The sequence below is a fragment of the Perca flavescens genome, chromosome 9 (genome assembly GCF_004354835.1).
Source record: "Perca flavescens isolate YP-PL-M2 chromosome 9, PFLA_1.0, whole genome shotgun sequence".
Taxonomy (NCBI): domain Eukaryota; kingdom Metazoa; phylum Chordata; class Actinopteri; order Perciformes; family Percidae; genus Perca; species Perca flavescens.
In genome coordinates this window covers 1,093,132-1,116,955 of record NC_041339.1, presented here as the reverse complement: position 1 = coordinate 1,116,955, position 23,824 = coordinate 1,093,132, and the positions used below count along the sequence as shown (strand labels likewise).

Genomic DNA, 23,824 nt, shown 5'->3' with positions numbered 1-23,824 from the left:
TCTACCAACTGAGCTAACCTGGCCACTGCCATTAGTGATTTTAAGTTGCCTTTTTTTCTTTTTCACTCCTAAATCTTATTTAGTGGAAATATTGAATCAAAAGCATCATCTGATATAATATTAACAACATTTTTAAAACCCAGTGGATAGTTACAGACTGGTGCTCAGTCAGTATGACCTTTTACTCTCTATATTATGTAAAGTAAACCTCTTGAGGTGAGTAACCTCAGCCTGTCAACAATAAATGAGCATTCAAAAAGAAAGCATTCAACCTAAGCGTCAGCACCTAGCTTCACCTCTGCAGGACTTGCAGGATCACATGCCACCCTGACAGTGGGTGTACACGCCCATGTGTTATGACCCAGCTTCAAGTGTAGCCTACCTTACCAGGGTGCAAATGGTTAATTAACTGTCACAGGAGTGGGGTACCCCTACAACAAGTCACAGTGAGTGACCCAGATGGCTCAACCTATCCTCTCCTGTTCTACTTCCTCAATAAACAATCCACTTATCAGCTGTGAATGTTTTAAGGGCATGAAAATGAAACCTTGAGAAATTCTCACCCCGTCTCTAATACACTGGGAAGGCAAGCAGGATTGGATTAGAGGTCTTAATAAATCAGCCCATAGATAGAGGCTCAACTTGTTAGATGCCATTCATTTAAGTTGTTAAGAAGATGGGCATGTTTACATCTGCCTTACTTGTGTTGGAAAAACCATACATGCCTCTTTATCCACTTTGTTTATCCCTTGTGTTGTCCTAAGGTCAAATTTGACCCGTTTTTCTATATCAACAATATGGGTTTCTTACAACCAAATTGCCCCAAAACAACATGCATGCATGATGTACGTTGTATGGAACCCATATAACAATCTTCGCAGGTACAATTAATGATTACTTTCATTGAATTTTGGGTGTTTTATTCAATTTTATAGCATTTGAAAAAAAAAAAAATTAAATGGTTTCAAAACGGTGTCAAGACTAAAGTTTGACATAAAACCGTCTTTGATCCACTCAACATCCGCTGATCTTAACTATTAGTCAAAACAATGCATAATTTCGGCTTTTTTTAACTAAAAAATTGGGTATAATGTCATTTAAATTAGGTTTAATGACCATGAATTTAAAAAAGCGTTGAGAAAAGTGACAAAAATATGTGTGTGAAGTGTCAAAAACCTTGGAAAAAGTGCCAAAAAAAGTTCATTTTCAATTTTGACCCAGAAGGACAACACATTCATGGTGGATGGGAAGACAACACCCATACAAGTGGTTTTTCAGGTTTTCATCAACTGACCTAGAAGTAATCCATCACAGTTAACATTCAGTGGCTTTTATTCTTAAGCCAAAGTTACTTTGTCTTTGCATGGTTTTGCATTTGTGAGCAGGGAGAATCATTAAAAAGTCCCTACGAGTTGATTTCCCTCCCATATTGAAATGAAAGAAACCACGTGCTGCTTGGAAGGTAGGAATCAAAGAGTTTATGATGTGCTTTGGGTGTGGATTGGCAGTAATGTAAAGTGCAGCATATACAATGAATAGGTTATAACATGCAGAGCTACTTATGTGTCCTTATGGTCCTTTTAAAATAAATTAATTTTGGGAAGGTAACCCAGAGGAATGTCAAGTGCATCATTAATCACCAGGTGATGTCTGTCATCTTAATTTGTATGACATTCCAAACCGGTTTCCTGTCTCTCTTCTTGTCTTTAACACATCTTTGACTTTATTTTCAAGAACATGTTTTTTTTATTGTTAAATTATTCAACAAACTTGTTGACCCTTTAAGTTGTGTTGTCATTCATCGTCTGTTTAAATCTAAATCTGTTTCCACCTTTGTGTCAATGCTTATGTCATGTCATTGTGACTTTATTAGTGTCCTATGTGCTTCTACATTTAGTTTTTAATTTCTTTCTATATGTTGTTGTTTGCCGGCGCTTACAAAGGCTTTTTTTTCTTCATTTGCAGGCCCGTTGGAATGCCAAAAATGGAGAAAGTATATTTACATAATCCTAGCTCAGAAGAAATTAGTTTGATATCAATATCGGCAACAACAGCACATTTTCACGCATCCTTTTTCCAGAATAGGGTAAGTACTTTGTTAGCATTGATCCATTTCTGTCATGAGTCTAGTTGTCACAACACATCTAATGCTTAATAACTTAATAATAGAGTGCAGATTATCTTGTTAGTTTAAATCACATGGGTTTGTTGAACTTACCATGTTACTTGATCATGCAACCTTTTTAAACATTAATAAATCAGTGTGAAAACTAATCAGGAAACACAATGTATCCTTCTGTCTCTCAGGTGGCATTTGCTTTCTTTTTTATTTGCTTTAAACTCAAGTAGACTTGGGGATCTTCTTCAAGCATCAACAGCAATAACTATTCTCTATTCTGTAAATTCTGTACATTACTCTGCAATTTACTGCTTTTTTGCACTTCTGGTTAGATGCTAAACTGCATTTTGTTGTCTTAGTACCTGTACTGTGCAATGACAATAAAGGTAAATCTAATCTGAAAAGTAATCGAGTGGGAAGTCCCGATGCAAATTGCGTGTCATTAGAAATGTGACCACACCAAAGGGAAAAATGGCACTGTATAAAGAGACAAGTAGACAAGACTAGGACAAGTAAACAGCAATATAATCAAGTTATAGTCTACTCAATCTTTAAACATGTGACACACTCTTTATTGGCATTTGGTAGAAAACACTGAAATAGTAATTTAAACCCACAGGAAGCAGTGTCCAAAGAGGATGGGTCCAAAATAAATGATGAAGGGAAGGGCCTGTTGACTTTATGTGGCTCACCCCTTTTTTCCCCGTTCCCATGTCCTTTTTTTTTTTCTCTTAACCTCAAGTTGCTATTGCCAGCTATAGTAAATACAAAAACATCCTGATCAGTTCAGATCAGGTTTCTTAACTGCATGTAACCCTAACCCTTTTCAGGAAAGACCTGTTCTGTCGCTTTAAGCACAGTAGTTGCTGCACACATCATGTACTTGTTTAAGTGGGGCAGGGACACTGTGTAGTTTTACCCTTAAAACATTGATTACAAAAGTTAGGTCGTCAAGAGGAGGATGGTTGTTGTTGCTCTTGTTGTTATTATGTGTGCCCAAGGTGTTTAAGCAGTAATAGTCTTGTCTCTAGGGCATAAATGCGCATAAAAAAAGAAATAAGAAAAATAAATTTAACTTTGGGACATAAGAGTCAAGTTTACAAAGACATTCAGTAGGAAAGAATTCAGTGCGGTTTTGGGGATAACAACCTGACGCCGCTAGTCCTCTGTCATGGGATATGTTTGTATAAAGGCTTTCTATAATAGGGTAGATAAAATGACAACTTCTGCCAGATCCAGAGATTTCAGAGTTTGATTGTAGTGATGACATTAGGCATGATTAGGTAAAATGTAAGATCTTTGGATCTATACTTTTTATGTAGTAATTAACATCATTTTACATAGGTGAGCTGGCCTCTAGATTCCATCAGGTTTCTCTGAATTATTGGCAAATTTAAGAGCAGGCTTACAGGTTGTTTGCAGTTCAGAGAGTTGTTATACTTTGATATCCAATTTGGTTCTGCAAGGACTTAAACTCTAGAATATATGTCACAGCTTTCTTTTGGACCCGTCCATCTTGTTTTTCTTTAATAATTTCCAAATACATGTCATGCTATTAACTGCATGGAATCAATGCATACCTAGTCTTTATTTCTGCTGTGTTAGTGTTATTTTGCTATGGTTTTATGTGTTGGATTGTCTGTTTATACACTAGGATTCTTCTATGCACTCAAGCCTATATATAGTTAGAGACAACAATCCCCAGAGATCTCTGCCTGACTGGTCACAATGGCACATGTGTTATGCATCAGAGCTTGCCAAGTGACTGTCTGTGTATATTTAGAAATGTGTTCCAATTTCATGCTATGTACTGATACTTTAAAGTATACACTGCATAGTTTATGTGGTTACACTTTACTTGAAGGTATCTACATAAGAGTGGCATGAACGTGTCCTAGACATTATAAACATGTCATAAACCTTTATGACATAACGCTTCTGTCATTAAGTGTTGCATTTGGTTTTTGTCATGACAAGTTATGGTTAGAGTTAGGGTTCATGTGTCATGACAGTGTCATGTCACTCTTATTTAGATACCTTCAAGTAAAGTGTAACCAAATAAACTATATGCAGTTTACAACAAATTAATGTAATTTACTTTCAGTTAAGCTGTGACTTTTGAGTACAACTGCCACTGTAGAATTTGGAAATTTAAAGCAAAAATGTTTATCCAAAGACCCCCCCCTTCTCTCCCCTAGATTTTCCCAGAGCAGTTTCTCTTTTTTGGTTTATTGTTTTCAAGCTATGTGTAGCTTCTCCATTTCCTGTGTGCATTACATTGTGTGTGCATTGTGCGGACACTAATCTAAGCAAAAGAAAAGTATTCCGCCTCCCCTGCATATTTCAGATAAGAAACTGATTATTTAGTCCGTCATTTTAGTTTTAAAGTTAATATTTTCCTAAAAAGACACTTCAATAAAACATCAATCAAAAGTTGCACTTTGAAATAAAGATGTAAATACAAGATTATCGATCATATCTATCATGGAAACTAAACATGGTTTGAAGAATACAGCAGAGGTTTATATAGTATTTTACCCAAAAACATGCAGAGGGAGAGGAAGTAGTTTGTTTTAAGTGTATATTAATGCAGGATGTGCAGGATATATATGTACACTTTTGAAACCAAGCCCATGCCTTTTGGGGAAATTGAAATGAATTATTGCATCGATGCATTGCGATTCGGACCTGGGCATTTCTGCATCGATGCAGTGACCGACCATAATCGATTATTGCCTGCTGATGTTACTTGTTGATTTTCCGGTAGCTGCTTTTTTTGTTTTTGTCTGTTGTCTGCTGCGTTTAGAGTCCGCTATATTCAGGAAGTGTCTTTTTTTAAGAGCAGATACAATAAAAAGGGGAGTTCATATATATCTGACTGCTTGAATTTGTTCATGAAAACCATGTGTAGCAATATATATTAATATTGAAGAGGTGATGCATCGTGATATCGATTTGAATTGTTGACAGGATAATCCTAATTGAATTGAATTGTGAGGCCGGTGAAGATTCACACCCCTTATGCCTTTGGGATGCGTTTATAAAAATGGCACAGCTTATATATTGTTTCCTGCTTGAAGGAGTTTCCTGACTGAAAAAAACCTGCCTTAATAAATAAGAATGCACAGGTTAGAGTGTATGTTTCCTATTATGCTTCTATCTTTTTGCTTCTGCACTTCCACCAAGCCTTTATCTGGTGGGCAGTGAATTGTACTCCTTCCACTATCTGCATTTTTTTTGACTCTGTGAACGTTCTGCAGCAGCGGAGATGGCACAAGAAGTTATGTTTTGTTACATTTTGTGTACAACCTCTTACTACATGACATTTTAGTGTATATGAATTAACTATATATCTATATAGATATAGATATATATCTATATAGATATATATATCTATCTATCTATCTATCTATATAGATATATATATAGAGAGAGAGATTTTAGCTGTTTATGTAGATATAAATAGACAGGAAAGTATTCAGGGGAATCAACTTAGGTAAAAAAAAAAAACATCACATTTGCAACCACAGTCGCCACCAAAATGCTAAAGTTGGAGTGCAGCTGTAATGTTTTGGTAGCAGCGGATCTGTAAGGTCAGGAGTGGTGGAAGCCAGTGTTGAGATCTTTCAGGTTATTAGCCCTGCGGTTTGGGGTCAGTACATGTAAAGAACTCTGAGAAGCTGCATTCTGTGTTTGTTGTACTGCACATCATGTATGTTGTATCTTTCAACAGATAATTCCACCAGGAGGGAACACGTCGTTCGATGTCGTGTTTCTCGCCCGAGTAGTTGGGAACGTAGAAAACACTTTATTTATTAATACATCACATCATGGAGTGTTTACATACCAGGTATAAAGCAAAATGAACAACACTTAATTTTCACAAGTTGAATAGTTAGTGCTAGGAGAAATGGGACTAATTTAGCTTTTCTATCTCTGTCCTGAAGGTTTTCGGGGTTGGCATCCCAAACCCCTACAGACTGCGGCCCTTCATCGGGGCTCGAGTCCCTGTAAACAGCAGCTTCTCACCTCTAATAAACATCCACAACCCGTACAGTGAACCACTACAGGTAATGTCGAGTAATTAGAGTCTCTTATTGTTAAACTGGCACATTGTTTTTTGGGATGGAACAGCTGTTTAATTGGTGGATTGAGTTCCTTTTCCATGTCTTACTCCAGGTTGTTGAGATGTACTCCAGTGGCGGGGATCTTCATCTAGAGCTTCCCACGGGTCAACAAACAGGGACTCTTAAATTATGGGTTAGTTCCACGTCTCATTTTTTTTTGTTCCAGTGTTTGTGTCGAGTCTTACTTTGTTTTGAAGATGAACTATAACTAACGGAGGTCAAAGTTTTGTCACTTTCACCCATGCTGACTAGGGCTGGGCTTAAAGAAAAAAATGGATCTTCATTTGAATGGTCCAATATTGATTAAAGGAACACGCCGACTTATTGGGAATTTAGCTTATTCACCGTAACCCCCAGAGTAAGAAAAGTCGATACATACCCTTCTCATCTCCGTGCGTGCTGTAACGCTGTCTGACGGCTCCAGCATTAGCTTAGCCCAGCACAGATCCTGCAGATAACTGGTTCCAACTAGCCTACTGCTCCCAATTGTGACAAAAGTGATAAAATAACACCAACATGTTCCTATTTACATGTTGTGATTTGTAGAGTCACAGCGTGTACAAAAAACAACGTAACATGAGACACAGCCATCTTCTAACAGTAAACAAACCAGGAACTATATTCTCAGACAGGCTTGCTGCGAGCATATCACTCTGCCCAAGTACTATATTCTTCCGCCTGAGAATATAGTTCCCTGTTTATTTACAGTTAGAAGATGGCTGTGTCTCATGTTACGTTGTTTTTTGTACACGCTGTGACTCTATAAATCACAACATGTAAATAGGAACATGTTGGTGTTATTTTGTCACTTATTCGGAGCAGTAGGATTACTGGAACCATTCACCTGCATGTTCTGTGCTGGCCTGATGATGCTGGAGCCGTCAGACAGCATTACAGCACGCACGGAGATGAGAAGGATATGTATCGACTTGTCCAACTCTGGTGGTTACGGTGAATAAGTTAAATTCCCAATAAGTCGGCGTGTTCCTTTTTAATAAAATCCTGAGCTCAATCTCTTAGGAGACTCCGTTCTAAAGCCAGACTAAAGATTTTGGTTTCATGTGAATCTAGACGATCTAAGGAATTCACGTCATGCTAAATAACGCTCCAAAGTTAGGCAAAATGTTGGGGAGGCTAAACCTCAAATTAAATTGTAACTCTAATAGAAAGGGACCTTGTGAATCGGAATCAAATGAATTCAGGAAATTGGTGGCGATACCCAGCCCTAATGCTGACCCTCTCCCTCCAGGAAATTCCTCCATTCGAGACAAAGGGGGTGATGAGAGCCAGCTTCTCGTCGAGAGATGCCGACAACCACACGGCTTTCATCAGAATTAAAACCAATGCCCCCAATGAAGACCAGTTCATCATTCTCCCTGTAGAGGTGGAAGTCACATCAGGTGTGCTTACCAAAACTTTGTCACATTTTATTATCTACAATACATTTATTGTAATACTCAGTTTTGTCCGTTGGGTAAACATTTTTCTCTTTGTACTTATTTTTTTTGCAGCCCCTGGTATATATGCCTCCACAGAGATGCTTGACTTTGGTACACTGCGGTCACAAGGTATGGAGATTTACAACAGAAGGTACCTCTTGCACATCTTTTCCGGGCTTCTTGCTCACTCCTCCGTTCTCTTTTCCAACCACTTTGTCTTACAGATCGTCCAAAACTGCTGAATGTACACCTTTTAAATTCAGGAACAAAAGATGTTCCAATTACAGTAGGTATCCTTGGTAGCCTTTTAGAAATCTTCAAACTGTTATTCTAACCCTCATGTAACCCCAACCTTTATTTACGCTTTACAGAGTGTGCGCACAACACCGTCAAATGAAGCAGTCACAGTAGATTTCAAAGCAGTCACACTGAAAGCTGGAGAGAGCAGATATACCAAAGTTGCAAGTATAAGTTTTGACGGTAAGCAGTGTTTTTTTATTTGGTGAGTTTTTACACTTCTGTTGAAACGTGGAGGTTATAATGTTACATTTTTGTTGACAGAGGTGTTGATTAAACTGTATGATCATTTTGGAGGCTGTAGTACTGACAGGTGTTTCTATTATTTTGTTCACTTATCATTTATTTGTAATTGAGGGTAGGCTAAATAACAAGCACTTATGATTTATTTCAGGACTTCTGTATTTGACTGCATTTATTGTAGCTTGCAGGAAACTGAGCATACATTTCATTATATAATGTTGGTTTTTTTTTGTTGAGGGAATTTCATTGCAAACAGCTACGCTTGTGACATACAATCAATGGAAATCCAGTTGGGAAAGTTAAAAATTGAAAGCCATATCCAACCTGAGCTATCTCATATGCCTGCTCCAGCACCACGCCCTCCAACTGTGGATATGATGCAGGCAGTTAGCCACACAGATCGTAAACCTTAAAAGTGCTTTTCTTCATTTTCAAATAGTGCAGTTAGATGCACCATTTTGACTTAACACAGGCTCTTAACAGGAGGAAACTCTGAACAGGCAGTTCTAAAGTGTGAAGCCTGCATGATGTCAGTTCCTCTTCTAAGTCTTTACTGGCTGACAGAGACACAGATGTGAACAGTGGTTTGCTTCTACTTCCTTTTTAAGAAGGAATCCATTAGGTTTGTTCATATTCTTGGGTAAAAATAAAAACTAAAAGGATCAGAAGTCCATATTTTTTCCTTTGTGCGTGTCCTGTAATACATATTGACTGTTTAGTAGTAATGATTTGGACATTCTTTAGCTTTATGAGTTTTACATCATGTCCTTACTCAAGCAATTTCTTACATGTTTTGGTTTAGAGTATTGCACAACTTCCTCTTGTGAGGCCTTGTAGGCTTCTGCAGTGCAGTTATCCGCTGTTTCGATCTTGTTTTTGGGTTGCAGCCTCAAAAGCGAGAAGACCATATCAGTTCTCTGGAAAGATAACTGTTAAAGCGAAAGAAAAGAGTTACTCCAAGCTTGAAATCCCTTACCAGGCGGAAGTTTTAGATGGGTGAGTTGTTTTGTGGCTCTACATTGAGAGAGTGGGTGTGGCTTTATGTGTTATAAGGGATACAAATGTTCCTATAAGAGTTTTAGTTCTAAAAGGTTTCTCTCTTCTGGCAGCTACCTGGGCTTTGACCACACAGCGACATTGTTCCACATCAGGGACAGCCCCGTCGACCCAGTGGACAGACCTATATTCCTCACAAATGCCTTCAGCTTTGCCATCCGGTTACACAATGTTTCCCTGCCAGAAGAGGCCAAAACCATGTTTAATGTGAGAGTTACCAGAAAGGGTTAACAGGGCGACAATCTAATTGTGAAGTGTAATATATGTATAATGGGCAATATGACCTCTCGTTTTCTCTCTCTGTTTTAGGTGCAGAACTTCAGTGCACCCATCCTTATCCCCCCACACGGGTCACGCTACGTCTTCTCCCTCCTCTTCCGGCCGGTCCGACCCTCCATTCACATAGACAGCAATATCCTGCTGATCACAAATGCATCCAAGTTCCACCTGCCTGTCCGGGCCTACACAGGCTTCTTGGAGGTACACAAAAAACAAACAATTTATTTAGAGAAAAAGAATCCTCTTCATATGCAGCTAAAAGGGAGTTTTTCCTCGCCACTGTCGCAATAGCCACTGCTAATGCTTGCTCTTGAGGGAATTACTGTAATTGTTGGGGCTTTGTAAATTATAGAGTGTGGTCTAGACCTACTCTATCTGTAAAGTGTCTCGAGATAACTCTGTTATGATTTGATACTATAAATAAAATTGAATTGAATTCACTTACCATCAAAGTGGTACTGAACAGAGCTCATTAATTTATCAGTGTTGTCGTGTTCATTACATTGACAGTCTGTATTCTTCATATGATACTGCCCTACAATGGTAGAGCGCATTAACTCTGCAGTGAAATTGGAAAAAAAAGGCACAGGGCTTCCGAGGGGGGTAGGAATGGGGTGTCCAAGGGCGCATGATGCCAGAACCACCAAAAATAGCTTAACCCCGCCAAATTGCGTGGATTCCACTAGAGTCAAAAGCTGAGGTGGAAGCTACTGAGATCTGCTAAGCTAGTTACCTTTAGCAACAGTTTAGCTGCAGGGATTTAGCTCTCCATTGTGACCGGATTTTAATTGCTGCCTCTTTTGGTTATGTAGAATAACAAACTGAATTACTATCAGTTTGTCAGTATTGATATTTGTTATTGACCAGTATGAAAAAAATCAATAGGTAAATTTTGTTTTAGCTTTAGATAAGGTTGGCCAGAATGCAGTAACTACACAACCAGAGTTTATCCACTGCAGTTTGACTTGGTTTTTAGCTTTATGTCTGTAGTTACTGCACATTTAAAAAGCATTAGAAGTTAGACATTTTTAAACATTACACGATGCTTCTCTATATAGTAAAACAGAAGTTCGATTTGTATGCAAAGTATGTATTTACTTCATTTTGTCTTTGTAACGCAGAATGATTCTTGGTGATTTGCGTCTGTGTAATGTTTGTTTTTGTGTGAACAGCCACTGGTCCTGCCTCCCAGTCTGAAGGAGAACATCCTGGACTTTGGTGTTCGCAGTGCAACAGACACCAGCAGCATCACATTTGTAGTGGTCAACAGTAATCCCATAGAGGTGAGATCACGCAGCATACTGCATGTATTGCTACACTACACATAAAACAGTGGCAGATTAGATAGTTTGTCCTGTAAGAGAAAATAAAAGAACTTACTTAAACCTGAACTTACTTGCTGTGTGATTATCTCAGTTCATTGTCCAGTACACAGTTACAGTAGGTCCATTGTATATTGTACAGGGCCTTTTTAAATATGCTGCCTTGTGCTTTCAAATATTTCCAGCACAACAGTTAAACTTGCCGCAACATGAGCCTTTAGGCTAACATACTAATTTCCACAGTGGCAGGTGATATAATGCATTTGAGCAATTAAAAAGTACAGTCACGCATTGTTCAGCAAAAGGATCGCAGTGTACAGTTTGGTCCTTTCTGTCCTTTTTAAACTGCTTTGTGCCCACCAGCTGGAGATCAAATCCTGGCTGGTCACAGGAGACAGCCTTTCCATGGAGCTGCTGAAGACGGAGAAAGGAAACGCAACAGTGGCCCTGAGTCGCTTGCGAGAGCTGCACAACACCTCAGCCTCCCATCACAAAACCGTAAGACCCCTGCAGTGTCAGTCCCGAGCTGCTTTTTGGTTTTGTGTTCTGATCATCATGACACTAACTTTGGTATATATCCCAAACTCCATCAAAAAAAAGGATGGGAGTTGGTAGAGAGTAGTGTCACCAATCTAATGCAATCCAGAAAAAAAGGCTTGTGCCGTGGCAAACCCAAAAAAAAACCTGCTGGGTCTAGTTTGGGTGAGACAAAAAGCAATTAAATTCTCAAACACAATATCAGTTGTCTCTTATTCTCAAGGATTATTTATGGCTTGCAAACAAGAGCCACCATGTACGCCTGGGGGGGGCACATGAGACTGAAGAAAAATTGGTCACATTGCAACTTATACTTATGCTCTGCAGTGTTGCCTCACTGCTCTCTGTCTGAGGTTATTTATCTTATTAGTCACATTGTGTCACAATGCCAAGTTGAAAGTTATTTTTTACTAGCTTCTTTGCTAGCTTGCAACTACCTTGCTAAGGTTATGCTTGTGCAAACATTTGCTAGCATGAATTAATGGTATTATTTTTAGTTTCTTACTTGTGTAGTGCTGCTGCAGAAGACATGCACAAACTCACACACTGACAGTGCTGACTTGAGCTGGTTCAGGTAAACGCACAATTAAATTGGGGATCAGAAAAAGCCTCATGAAGCACAAGAAATGAAGAACACCAGATAGAAAGATGGCCGCAAAGAGAAGGAAAAAAAAAGTAGAACAAGGAGAGGAAGCATCAGTAGACCTTTCTAGACTCATTTTTATAAAAAAGGTACTTTACAGCTAACCGCTTCCTCATGTTAAGAATCTGTAACGTGCACACCGTGGGAAAAAACCCTAACACTTTTTTTTGTCTCTATAAAGGTGATATTAGCATCTGGCTATTATGCAGCATTCAGAGTGACACTTGTGGCCAAGGCACTGGAGGGCATGTATGATGGAGCCATACACATCACCACAGATTATGAGGTAAGTAGTCAGTGAAATCTGCTGTTTATGGCCGTTCTTTTTAAAGAAATGCACAAGCAGCATTCAGTTGAATTGTGACTTTTCTTTTCCTCCCAGATATTAACCATCCCGGTGAAAGCTCTCATAGCTGTGGGTACATTAAACAGCTCTCCTAAGCACATAATTTTACCACCTTCATTTCCAGTAAGTAACACTAACATCTATTCATGGGTAAGATTTCACATCTGTACCGGCAACAAGCAGAAGATGAGATGAAGTATCATCTGCCAAGCCTACATTCCTGTACAAAGCCTGAGGTGTTATGGCTCCTGACGTGTGTGTGTGTGTGTGTGTGTGTGTGTGTGTGTGTGTGTGTGTGTGTGTGTGTGTGTGTGTGTGTGTGTGTGTGTGTGTGTGTGTGTGTGTGTGTGTGTGTGTGTGTGTGTGTGTGTGTGTGTGTGTGTGTGTGTGTGTGTGTGTGTGTGTGTGTGTGTGTGTGTGTGTGTGTGTTTTCCTTTAGGGGAAAGTTGTTCATCAAAGCTTCAGTATACAGAGCTCTTTTACTCAGAAAGTGAGGTTACAGCAGATCCGCTCCCTGACTGAAGATATACGTTTCTATTATAAACGGCTCCGCAACAACAAAGACGAGCTGGAGCCAAGACGTAAATCTAAGGTAGCCCCCTTTGTCTCGCTGAGCAACATTAGTGAGCCATAAGTGTCCTTCTAAACATAAACTTATTTTTCTTTCCTCCATCTTTTTCAGGTGGCAAATATTTATTTTGATGCCAGCTTGCAGTGTGGTGATCACTGTTATGTGGGGCTGCCATTTGTGCTTAAATGTTTTTTTTTTTTTTTTTTTTTTTTTTTTTTTTTTAAAGTTTGTGTAATGTTCAAATCTCACAAAACAAGAGTCAAAATTAAAACAAAAAACCTTGTCCTTCCACAGCTGAGTCCAAGCCTCATGGGCTGGCGTTACAGGAGGATATCTGGGACGCTGATGTCGACCTCCATCAGAAACTCCTCAGGCGATGGAAAGAGCTGAAAGAGCGCTCAGGACACAAGTAAGTATATTAGGATTCAGTGATCCTTGGGCTATGGTTATCACATTTTACTGTTGAATTAGTTGCTTCACACCAACGAGCTATTTACAGCATGTCACAAGATGTTTTTTCTTTTTCTTACTAAAGGATTGAAGCTGTCTTTGAAGTCAACACGGACCTCCAGAAAAACGTGCAAGCTAAAATAACGGCACACTTGACCTGGCCCTCACTGGTCAACTCCTCCCAACGCATTATGTTCCCTCTGACCAACACAAACAGCTCGTCTGTGAGTAGAAAACAACCCACCTCTTGTTAGTAGTAGGGGCATTGAAATGAATCATCGCATCGCCTCTGTCGATGCAGTGGCAGACCTTAATTGATTATTGCCTACTGATGTTGGTTGTTAATTTTTCGGTTTCTGCTTTTTTTGTTTTTGTCTGTTGTCTGCGGTGTTCAGACTCCGCCAGATTCAGAACGTTTCTTTTTTAAGAGCAGATACAATAGAAAGGGGAGTTCATATTTATCTGACTGCTTGAATGTGTTGATGAAAACCATGTGTGGCAATATATAATAATATTGAGGAGGTGACGCATCTTGATACATCGTGATTTTTGAATCAAATCATCACAAGCAGGAATGTCTTAAGGTGTTGTTAATGTCCTGTGTTGGAACTTGAGGTGGGACATCTTTTTGTATCTCCGCAGGAAGAGGAGGTGATTCTGCAGAATCCTGCCGATGTCCTCGTCTATGTCCAGGTTCTCCCGTTGGCGCTGTTGCCCAACCCATCTGTGTTTTCTGGAAAGCTGGCTGACAGGTGGGAAATCTCCACAAGCTCAGCACGTATCTGATTCTTTATCCCCCTCATCTTATTCTGACAGTGATCTTCTCTGATTTTATTTTCCAGGCTGCCATTAGGGAATTTGTCCAACATCAACATTGACACAAATACCTTAGAGTTCCAGGTTCACAGAAATCAAGTGAGTGCTCCAAGAGTGACAATGGACTTCCCCACTGTTCAGGCATTCAGAGGACCAGCTGTTTGGCATATAATTGCATTGCTAATCACAGTCCTCTTGTCCATGACGTAGGCAGCATGTGGAAGCTGTTTGTGTCTAACAGGCCCTCTGTTTGTTTGGCAGACATCTCTAATGAAGAGCAGTACAGGGTTCGTAGAGGGATCAACTAGACCCTTTGTGTACAACCTCCTCCTGCTACCCGGAGAAGTCAAGTCGTTCAGCGTGAGGTTCACTCCCACCAGCAACCACAGTGTCTCCTCCCTCCTCATAGTCAGGTAATGTCACTTTTATAATGGAACTGTTCTGTGTTTTTTTTCTTGTGTAGCATTAAGGGACTACAACTTGCATTTCGTTGTGCAACCCTGTGATGTAGAATGGCAATAAATTAACCTTGAACCATTAGTAAATATGCATTTCTCTCCTGAAATTGGGAATCTGTTTAGGAACAATCTGACCGTGATCGACACAATCATACTTCATGGCCGAGGTACAATGGAGAGTCTGAAAGTTGCAGGGAAGCCTCCGGGACAAGGCAGCTCGCTGAGGTTCAAGATGACTGAGGCCCTGCTGAAAGACTGCACAGAGAGTGAGTTTGTGTTGCTGTGGTCCAGATCAGTGTCACCATGGCCCCCATTTACACTTTCCATTTCTGATGCCTTGTTTCCAGATAAAATCCAGATGTGATTTAATACACTTTAATTTACATAAAGCCGCATTATATATATGTCATACGTGTTGAAATTGCTGGAGCCACTTTTCCCCCTGTCGCATCAGGAAGTACAACTGCTACTTTCAGTGTAACTTTATCATGTAAGTGGCTACTACCACAGTGAGTGTAACCACTGACCTAGTAACACTGACTAGGTGTATTACTTTTGGAGTCTATCCAAATCAGTATATTTAATAAGGTGTATAATGTCTATAACAAGCACAATCAGAATGTCATACATTATATAAACAGAATTCCATTTTCCAGAACTTAGAACACCTTATTGTACAAACACTGTTTCTTCATATTACAAGACATCATTATTGTTAAAATACGTCCTTAACGTATTACAGTCCTAATCTTTTGGTCAAAGCCACACACAAAAAAAACAGACCAACAAGAAGAGCATTCAAGTTCATGCATACTTTTCATGCATTGATACACTTTGAAATTGTCCTAAACAATTTCTGAACACTTTGCTTGTGCACTCGACACATTAACCACAGAGTGATGAAATAAAAACATTCAGTTGACCCCAATAAAAAATACCATAAAATTGTGTATTCTGTCTGAAAGATAAGTTATAAAAATGACTTAAGCGCTCCAAATAATGATGTACTTTTCTGTCTCTGTTGCAATATATTCAATGTCCATACATTATTATCCCTTCATTTATTTCAGAGACAAAAGTCAAGGAGCCAAACTTCACTCTCAGAAGAACCTTCAGAGTGGAGAACACGGGCCTGCTCCCAATCACCATCAAATCGGCAGAAATCAACGGACAAGTCTGTGAAGGATATGGATTCAAAGTTCTCAATTGTCAAGAATTTTCACTTAAGCCAAATGCTTCAAAAGACCTCATCATACTGTGAGTGAACAAACATGTTATCTCTCTTTGTCAGTTATATATTTCACTGTGTCTGATTTGACCCTGCAGTTTGAGGAGCGGCACACAAATATGGGAACTTCAGTGTGTGTCCCAGAAGCTCTATTAATACTTGTTCTCAGCCTTTCTGGCTGAGTAAGCCCTCAGTAAGAGGATGAATTGACTCTCTGTCTCTCTGCAGCTTGTGCTTGCTCCCCTCAGGCCTTTTTTTCTTCTTCTTAAAGTTCGAGTCCACTCTCAAAATGGACACCCATTCACTCATTAGTTGAACACTTGTTATCCCTTTTACAAATTAAAAACAATACTCAAATGTTAGCTGGAAAAGAACGTCTCTGGTTCCAGTTCTAGTGCTATTTTTTTTACCTAGACAAAGGTGCCTGTGAGAGATATCATCATTCTGACAACAAAGCTGTCATTCTAAAAATAAAAGTCACTGTAGGACACCACCACAAGTTTGACGTTCAATTCTGCTTTGCTGTGATACTAATCAGTGTTTCCTCTAGAATTTCTTTCAGTGTTGGCGGGGGGATTGGACATCAGTGTACGGGCTTATCTGCTAATATTAGCTGCCGTCCGTTCCCTTGAAACCCTCCAGTAAATAGATGGTACCATAGGGTGATTTAACGTCACCGCTCATTTTACACACAGTTTAACAACAAAACTAAACGCTGAGTGAACATTACTAGCTACGTTTTTCATGTTGGTTTTTAGCGGTATGCACCCCCACTAACCTGGAAAATGGTTTTAAAACAGTAACGTTAATACAGTGTGAATGCAAATGGTAAAAAACAGTTTTGGGGGAGAGTAGTTAGTAGAAATGTTTAGAAGTGGACTGTTCCTATAACTACGTTCCTGTAACTACTTGGTCGGAAAGAAGCTATTGAGTGAAGTAGTACTCGCCCTGTTGTTTATTTGGTTGCCATGACTTTGCGAGTGATGATGTCCTGTCACTGTTCCAGTTGCTCTGCTCACCCTAGGGGGAGAGAGAGCGGATTACAGTTGGCTTGAGTTCAGTAGAGCAGACGGCTCTACGACTTTATCACTTTTCATAAACAGCCGAAGGAACGGTGGTGCATGATGTACATAGCGGAAACCCTGTTGTGCGTCTGCCCTATTTCTGATACAGTGGTGCTGGAAATTTTACCGTGGCACCTCGCCACTATGCTATCAACATAGAGGAAACACTGTTAACTTTAAACTCCAAACAATTAAATAAAAAAAAACAAAAAAGTTTCTTAAATTGTAATTTAAATGTATTTTCTCTTAATATTTAACTTGAGTGTCATGTTTTTAAAGCCCTGCACACCCATGGATGGTACACTTAATGGTAGAACATACAGGTGTTTCCTCTTATTTGTCATAACAGGAAAAGCAAAGCACAGGGCGAAACTAAGAACAATTATGGATTTGATGGTTTTGTTCTATTTATAGCCCATAGACAGCATACCATGCCAGTCAGTCACCGGCATGTGTCATGGTCCTGAAACTGGCACACCTGAATGGAATGTAGCTAGAGCTGGGCAATATATCGATATTATATCGATATCGTGATATGAGACTAGATATTGTCTTAGATTTTGGATATCGTAATATTGTGATATGGCATAAGTGTTGTCTTTTCCTGGTTTTAAAGGCTGCATTACAGTAAAGTGATGTCATTTTCTGAACTTACCAGACTGTTGTAACTGTTCTATTATTTGCCTTTACCCACTTAGTCATTATATCCACATTACTGATGATTATTTATCCAAAATCTCATTGTGTAAATATTTTGTGAATATAGTCAACACTACAATATCGTTACGGTATCGATATCAAGGTATAACGAACCCAGCATCCCTCTCTCATTCCTTCAACCATCTTCTTGTGCATTTCCAAACCCTAATGTTTAAAAGTAGTATTTATCCTTCTTTTCTTTACAGCAGCCTTGCAAACTGTTGGCTGGTTTGTTTGTGTACATCAACCATAGCAACACACAGAGATGACCCTAAGCCATAAACCGGCAAGAGGCCGTAAACTGCCTCAAACTGCATTAAAAACCTAGCCTAACATGGTCATACTCAGATTCTAGTCAGAACTTCCCGACCTCGAATTTTGTGGGCGGGGCTAAGTTTGGCTTGCATCCAGGCTATTAAAAACCCTGATTGAGATGCAGATTCTGAATTTGCTGTATACATTTCCAAAGAAATCCCTCTAAAACCCGAATAATACCGGCATATCCCACGTCTTTATCAGGAAATGCTAAATTCGTAAAAAGGCCTTATTCCGAATTCCAAACAGAGTATGCTGTTAAGATGGCCTGTATAAAATTTGTAATATTGTCATATTCTGAGTAGTAGTGGAATATTAGTGTGCATGTAAACTTGGTGGTGCATCTAAATGGCTTGTAGCTTCCTGAATCACAAAGATACCTCCCAGGTCTTCTAACTAGCCACCGCTTCTGTCTTCTGTCCTTGAGGAGTCCTACTTTGTAACTAGAGCTGAGCGATATGGAGAAAATCAAATATCACTATTTTTTACCTAATACATTGATGTCGATATTGAGACGATATTGTAGGGTTGACTATTGGTGTTTCACAAAAGCTTTACACAATGAGAGTTTAGATTTTTTTGACTTCATCACTTGACTATAATGCAACCTTAAAAACCAGGAAAAGACAACACTTGTCATTTCACTGTGTTACGATATGATATGATATATCCAAAATGTAAGACTATATCTAGCCTAATATATCAATATCAATATAATATCAATATATTGCCCAGCTTTAATTGTAATAAACATCTATAGGCAGATTAGCAATGTTTTTACACTGTTGAGAACAGCCTTTTGAACCTCAACATTTCCTCCCCTTTCCCTACAGGTTTACACCTGACTTCACGTCATCCCGAGTGATCCGGGAGCTCAAATTGGTGACATGCGGTGGCTCCGAGTTTGTGTTTGTCCTGAACGCCTCCTTGCCCTACCACATGTTAGCTACATGTGCAGAGACCCTGCCCAGACCGAGCTGGGAGCTGGAGCTCTACATCATAGTGTCGCTCATCATGAGGTGAGTTCCACTCTGTACTGCAGTGTAGCACCAGCACCACAAGCAATAAAACACCTCGCTGCTGTATTTCATTTTGTATTTCAACCCATCTAACAGTCCATATTTACGTCTCTTTAGTTCCATGTTTCTGTTGGTGATTGCCACAGCCTACCTGGAGGCTCAGAGCATATGGGACCCTTTCAAGAGACGCGTGTCTGTGGAATCCAACTCCTCCATGGAGACGGGGAGACCTTTTAATCTCAGGGAAATTGTGCAAATTCACAGTGATTCAAAGTAAGTGTAAAACAGGAAAGGCCGAGTTACATCTCGGACAATGGTTGATCATACCTCATGATATCATCAATGTACAAAAATATATAATGTTAATCTAATGAAAAGGAAGATCCATCTATTGACTGTTAAAATGGTTCCAAGACAATCTTTAAATACTGTTCCATCATTCTGATTGATTAGGTGTGTTTAAGAGGCTCTGACACACAGAGAGGACAGTGATAGCTGTGGGGCTGTGGCTAACCTCTGCCAACAGTTTTTTGACAATGTCTGCTACTGCCACCACTTACTTACCTTATCGTTGGTCATTTGGGTACATTTGCATGTTTAACCTGAGGCAGTTGGTGAGTGAGGGCTGTCTGATTGGCTGTTCAGCCGGGGGACTAAGAGATTTCACCCATTTAGTGTAGTTTCTCATTGTTTCTTTCAATTATTATTGCAGGAGCAAAAGACCACTTTATAGTGCTAGTTTATCAGACATATTCTCACTTTGTATTCCAGCCTAAAATGAAACAATTTTAAAGATTTTACAGTGGTATAAAAAAATCCTATTTGTTTTCTTGTCTTAAGATGCTGAAACTAATGATTATTTTCATTATTTTCTCGATTAATTGATGAATCATTTGGTCTGTAAAACACTTTAGAAAACCATGATAAAACACCCTGACAAGTTTGGAGAAAAATAGTTAGCAGATTGATTTTCTATCAATTTACCAAATCAGATTAATCAGCTAATCGTTGCAGCTCTTCTCTTCTTTAGAGGCTACAAGGGGAGGTGCAGTATGTAAAGTGTACTTTTAACAGAAAATTGTCAACATTTTCAGGTTGAACGATTACGGCGACTCTCCCCAGAACTTCCGAGGAGGATACGTGTCCAGCAACGGAGCAGCTCGGGTCGGAGGCCGACAGGGCAACAGCCGCTCCCTGTCCGACTCAGACAGCCAAGAGAAGAGGTCCCGGATCAGCTTCAGCCGCCCATCTATGCAAGCTACTTCCTCGCAGCTGACCAAAGGGAGTACAACCTCAGGCCAAGAAGGTCCTCCAGCTGCCTGCCAGCTAGTCAACCGAAAAGCTCGTAGTACCAAACAACTCGACCTCCAGGGTCAAAGTTTAGCTGGGCCATCGCTGCCTCACAGAGGCCTCTGTCCTGACGATGCAGAATATGCCAACCTGATAGGAGCCATGGACAACGACCTGGACCGTCCAGATTCACTCAGTGGTGAGACTCTACAGGAACAGAGCACTCAGTCAATACAAAACAAAGGTACCCACACTTGTTTTTATCACAAGAGAGCAGAAGGCCTCTGTCATCAGGTACAGGTCTTTGAGGTGTGTGTTTACTATTGTTTGCAGTGTTGGAATCCAAAGGGAAGCTGCGCGGTAAAACAAAAGCCCAGAGGAAGAAGGAAGAGAAGGATAAAAAATCGTCAGTAAAGACTCAGGGAGACGAGCTAAAAGATAACCTGGCCGACAACGACGACAGCTCCTCCACTACCACAGAGACCTCCAATCCAGATGTGGAGGCAAACATCAAAGAGGTACACTTGTCTTGTAGTCCGAGCTCACATTCTGGGTACATTTTATTTCTGTCAACTCTCTTCCTGCATTGCATCTAACACAGCTGGAGACTTGAGATATGGACTCAAGTCAGTCCAGTCCCATAGCAGATGAGTCAAAGTTCTCATTTCACAGACTTTACATGGTGACCAATAAACATTGAAAAATGTATGTATAACATAACCAGGATGCGCACGTCTCCATAGCATACCACCTATTTTCCTCCCCTGTAGCTGTGCAGATGATTTCTACACTCAACTCATTTATGTGCTAGTTCCTGCTTTTAGCAATCAAACAAGCTCCTTTTTTGTCTTTGTCAAATATTTGTTGCATTTGTCTGTTTATTAATAGAAATAACCTATTTTTTATGCTGTCCGCCCTGTTTTAAACAAGATGTCAAAGGAGGCGGCGTCCTACTGCATTTTTTCTAAAATGATCTAATAAAAATGTGCTTCTACAGCTTAATGATAAATGATCAGCGTGGATGTCATGGTGGTGCAGTGGTTAACACTGCCGGCTTTTTGATTTTCAAGTCATTCTCAAAGACTTGACTTGGACTGGGTCGAAAAGACTGATAGTACGTGTCCATTATCAGCGTCATTTCCCCGCTTCCCATTCATTTCTATGGGAGCAGCTGTGCAATGCATTCTGGTAGCGTTGCGGGGACTTTGGAGAAGCGGGGCATCGAGTCACCCGCTCCTCATTTGCATGAAGTTGAATCCAACCAACTTTATGCAAATGAGGAGCAGCCGGCTCCGCTTGCCGCCTCTCAAAAGCTGACGGAAATCTTTTAAACTGACCGTTGTTGATCTGAAATGAAGGCACATTCAGCAACCGCATGGCCTGTTTCTCGCTTCAAAATTTTCAGAAACACGTTTCGGTGAACTATTTTCCTGAAATACAAGATTGTATTCCGAACGAGCCACCATTATGGTCGGTTTTGAATTTCGGGAGCAGCTAGACCCACTTGACGCGTTTGTCCAATCAGCTGCAGCCTTCGTGGTTGTAGGAGGGCGGCGACTGTTTTCTTTGCTTGTCAGAGGTTATTAAAGAGAAACTGGTGGCAAGCCCACTAGTGTGCAATGCTGCGAAGCAACTTGCATATGGACATGTACCTTCAGAGGTGTAACATGCAATGCTTTTCCCCCCCAAAAAAACGATTTATAGACTAATACAAAAGTAATCCTGTGCGTAGTAGTGTCTGTATCTGCAGGGACCCTGGCTGCTGCTTTTATTTTTATTTTGGTCAGTGCGGGACGTTTGTGGGCGTCAACAAAGAGCCTTTGGGCCCCACAAGGGTGTGAAACCCCCAGCCAATAACCGCGAGCATGTTGTGCGGCCCGTTCCCTGTAAACTGCCACTTTCTGTCTAATACCGATCCACAAGTTTAACTGACACAGACACAGAGAAACAAACAGGATGAAGCTCTGCTTTCACTCGTAATCCCACACCTTTTAGCAGAGGTGTGGGTGTGTTTATTTGTGCCTTATAACATAACTGCCGTGCAACAATTCAAAATTAATTTACTCTCTAGCTCGCTCAACTCTCTGGCTGTTGAGCCCGGATGGAGGCACCAACTTTGAACACTGTAAAGCAATACTACATATTCTACCTTTTTAAAAAACGCTCTGACATCTACTACTATGGAAATGACATAATAATATGCATAGTCTTATCATATATTTTCCCATCATTTCTTCCAGGAACCAGTGAAAAAGAAAGGAAGGACGGTAACCACAGAAAAAGTGAAAGAAGAGGCTTCAAATTTCCTTATCAAACCCAAACCCAAGAAACAAGGAACCACAAAGAAAGAGAGCCCAGCAGAAAAATCCAGGTCTGTTTATGTAATCACAGGCGATGACATCATCTTTTTTGTTTATTGCTTAAAAAAAAAAAACTTTTTTTCATGACAAATGTTTTCATTGTTCCCAGTTCTCTGGAGCTGCCATATGTAACACCGCTGGAGAACAAACAACGAAAGAGCTTCACATCCAAAGCTCTGCACCCCCTCGCCAACATCCCAAAGACACGACCACTGCAGAAACAGAGATGTAAGTTTCTTCACTTAAATGTGGGGCTGCTCGATTATGGAAAAAATCATAATCCCAATTATTTGATCAGTATTGAAATCCCCTTCAGAACGCAAGACAAAATAAAAGTTTACTTACAAAATGTAATGTACAAAATACTTGTTTTTCTAGATTACATTGTTTGTTTTTTTATATTAAAATTCTATTAATTGCACAGCCGTACTTAAATGTTGTCTCTTTGCCATTTGCTTTATACCAGATGTGTTTGTGACATGTTTGTTTTGCAGTTGATGGGAAGCTGGAAGAAGGGCGCCCCTCTCTGTTGGCCAAATTGTTGTCCAGCGTCCCAGTGCCAGAGCTAGGCCACAGCAGCAGCTCTGAGGGGGAGAAGGAGTGTGCTGCCCCAGAGTGGGATGTACCACTTTCCAAAAACAGCGTCCGTAAGTCAAGATCTGAAACTGTCATGTCCAGTGTCGGTCCTGCTTCAAACATTCACCCATCAGCCTTCTAAAGATCCCATTGGCTTCTTCTCCCCACATACAGAAGCAGATAGTCTCCAGCAGATCTCCCTCCAGACGATAAACGCAGACCCTTTCCTGAAGAGATCCATCACAGCAGGGACCAGCTCCCCTCCACCCACCTCCCCCAGCTTACTGTCCCGGGGCTCCTACAGCAGTGTGCTCAACAGTAACAGGTATCCACATGGTCAAATGTGAAGCGAATAAAACGACACAATTTTAGCTCATGTCGTTTAAAAATTCTGGAAGAACTTATGTCCAGTTACCAAAAAGCTGTCACTGATGCCAGGTCCTCCTGTTTCTCCAGCATCATTACCTTCAATTGTCACAACCCCAAAGTCCTTTTAAAAGACTATCAATTATCTACCCACCCGCCTCCCAGCCAACAAACAGAAGCCTCTCCTTTTATTTGTCATTTCTT

At 40.2% G+C, this 23,824-nt stretch overlaps 1 protein-coding gene across 1 annotated transcript in view; it reads left to right on the top strand.

Moving 5' to 3' along the window:
- The window catches only part of tmem131 (transmembrane protein 131), a 33,995-nt gene that overhangs the window by 7,140 nt on the left and 3,031 nt on the right, over nt 1–23,824 (top strand). Inside the window, exons 5-36 of the mRNA XM_028586923.1 lie at nt 1,966–2,086; nt 5,853–5,969; nt 6,067–6,189; nt 6,299–6,379; nt 7,496–7,646; nt 7,758–7,814; nt 7,910–7,971; nt 8,057–8,165; nt 9,113–9,221; nt 9,335–9,488; nt 9,591–9,761; nt 10,733–10,843; nt 11,246–11,380; nt 12,244–12,348; nt 12,445–12,531; nt 12,848–13,000; nt 13,091–13,166; nt 13,274–13,388; nt 13,515–13,653; nt 14,072–14,181; nt 14,272–14,344; nt 14,507–14,658; nt 14,827–14,969; nt 15,774–15,960; nt 18,843–19,028; nt 19,146–19,301; nt 20,123–20,562; nt 20,652–20,836; nt 22,559–22,689; nt 22,788–22,906; nt 23,173–23,325; nt 23,429–23,579. Coding sequence (XP_028442724.1) covers nt 1,966–2,086; nt 5,853–5,969; nt 6,067–6,189; nt 6,299–6,379; nt 7,496–7,646; nt 7,758–7,814; nt 7,910–7,971; nt 8,057–8,165; nt 9,113–9,221; nt 9,335–9,488; nt 9,591–9,761; nt 10,733–10,843; nt 11,246–11,380; nt 12,244–12,348; nt 12,445–12,531; nt 12,848–13,000; nt 13,091–13,166; nt 13,274–13,388; nt 13,515–13,653; nt 14,072–14,181; nt 14,272–14,344; nt 14,507–14,658; nt 14,827–14,969; nt 15,774–15,960; nt 18,843–19,028; nt 19,146–19,301; nt 20,123–20,562; nt 20,652–20,836; nt 22,559–22,689; nt 22,788–22,906; nt 23,173–23,325; nt 23,429–23,579 — 4,362 coding nt within the window. The remainder of the gene's footprint in view (nt 1–1,965; nt 2,087–5,852; nt 5,970–6,066; nt 6,190–6,298; nt 6,380–7,495; nt 7,647–7,757; nt 7,815–7,909; nt 7,972–8,056; nt 8,166–9,112; nt 9,222–9,334; nt 9,489–9,590; nt 9,762–10,732; nt 10,844–11,245; nt 11,381–12,243; nt 12,349–12,444; nt 12,532–12,847; nt 13,001–13,090; nt 13,167–13,273; nt 13,389–13,514; nt 13,654–14,071; nt 14,182–14,271; nt 14,345–14,506; nt 14,659–14,826; nt 14,970–15,773; nt 15,961–18,842; nt 19,029–19,145; nt 19,302–20,122; nt 20,563–20,651; nt 20,837–22,558; nt 22,690–22,787; nt 22,907–23,172; nt 23,326–23,428; nt 23,580–23,824) is intronic.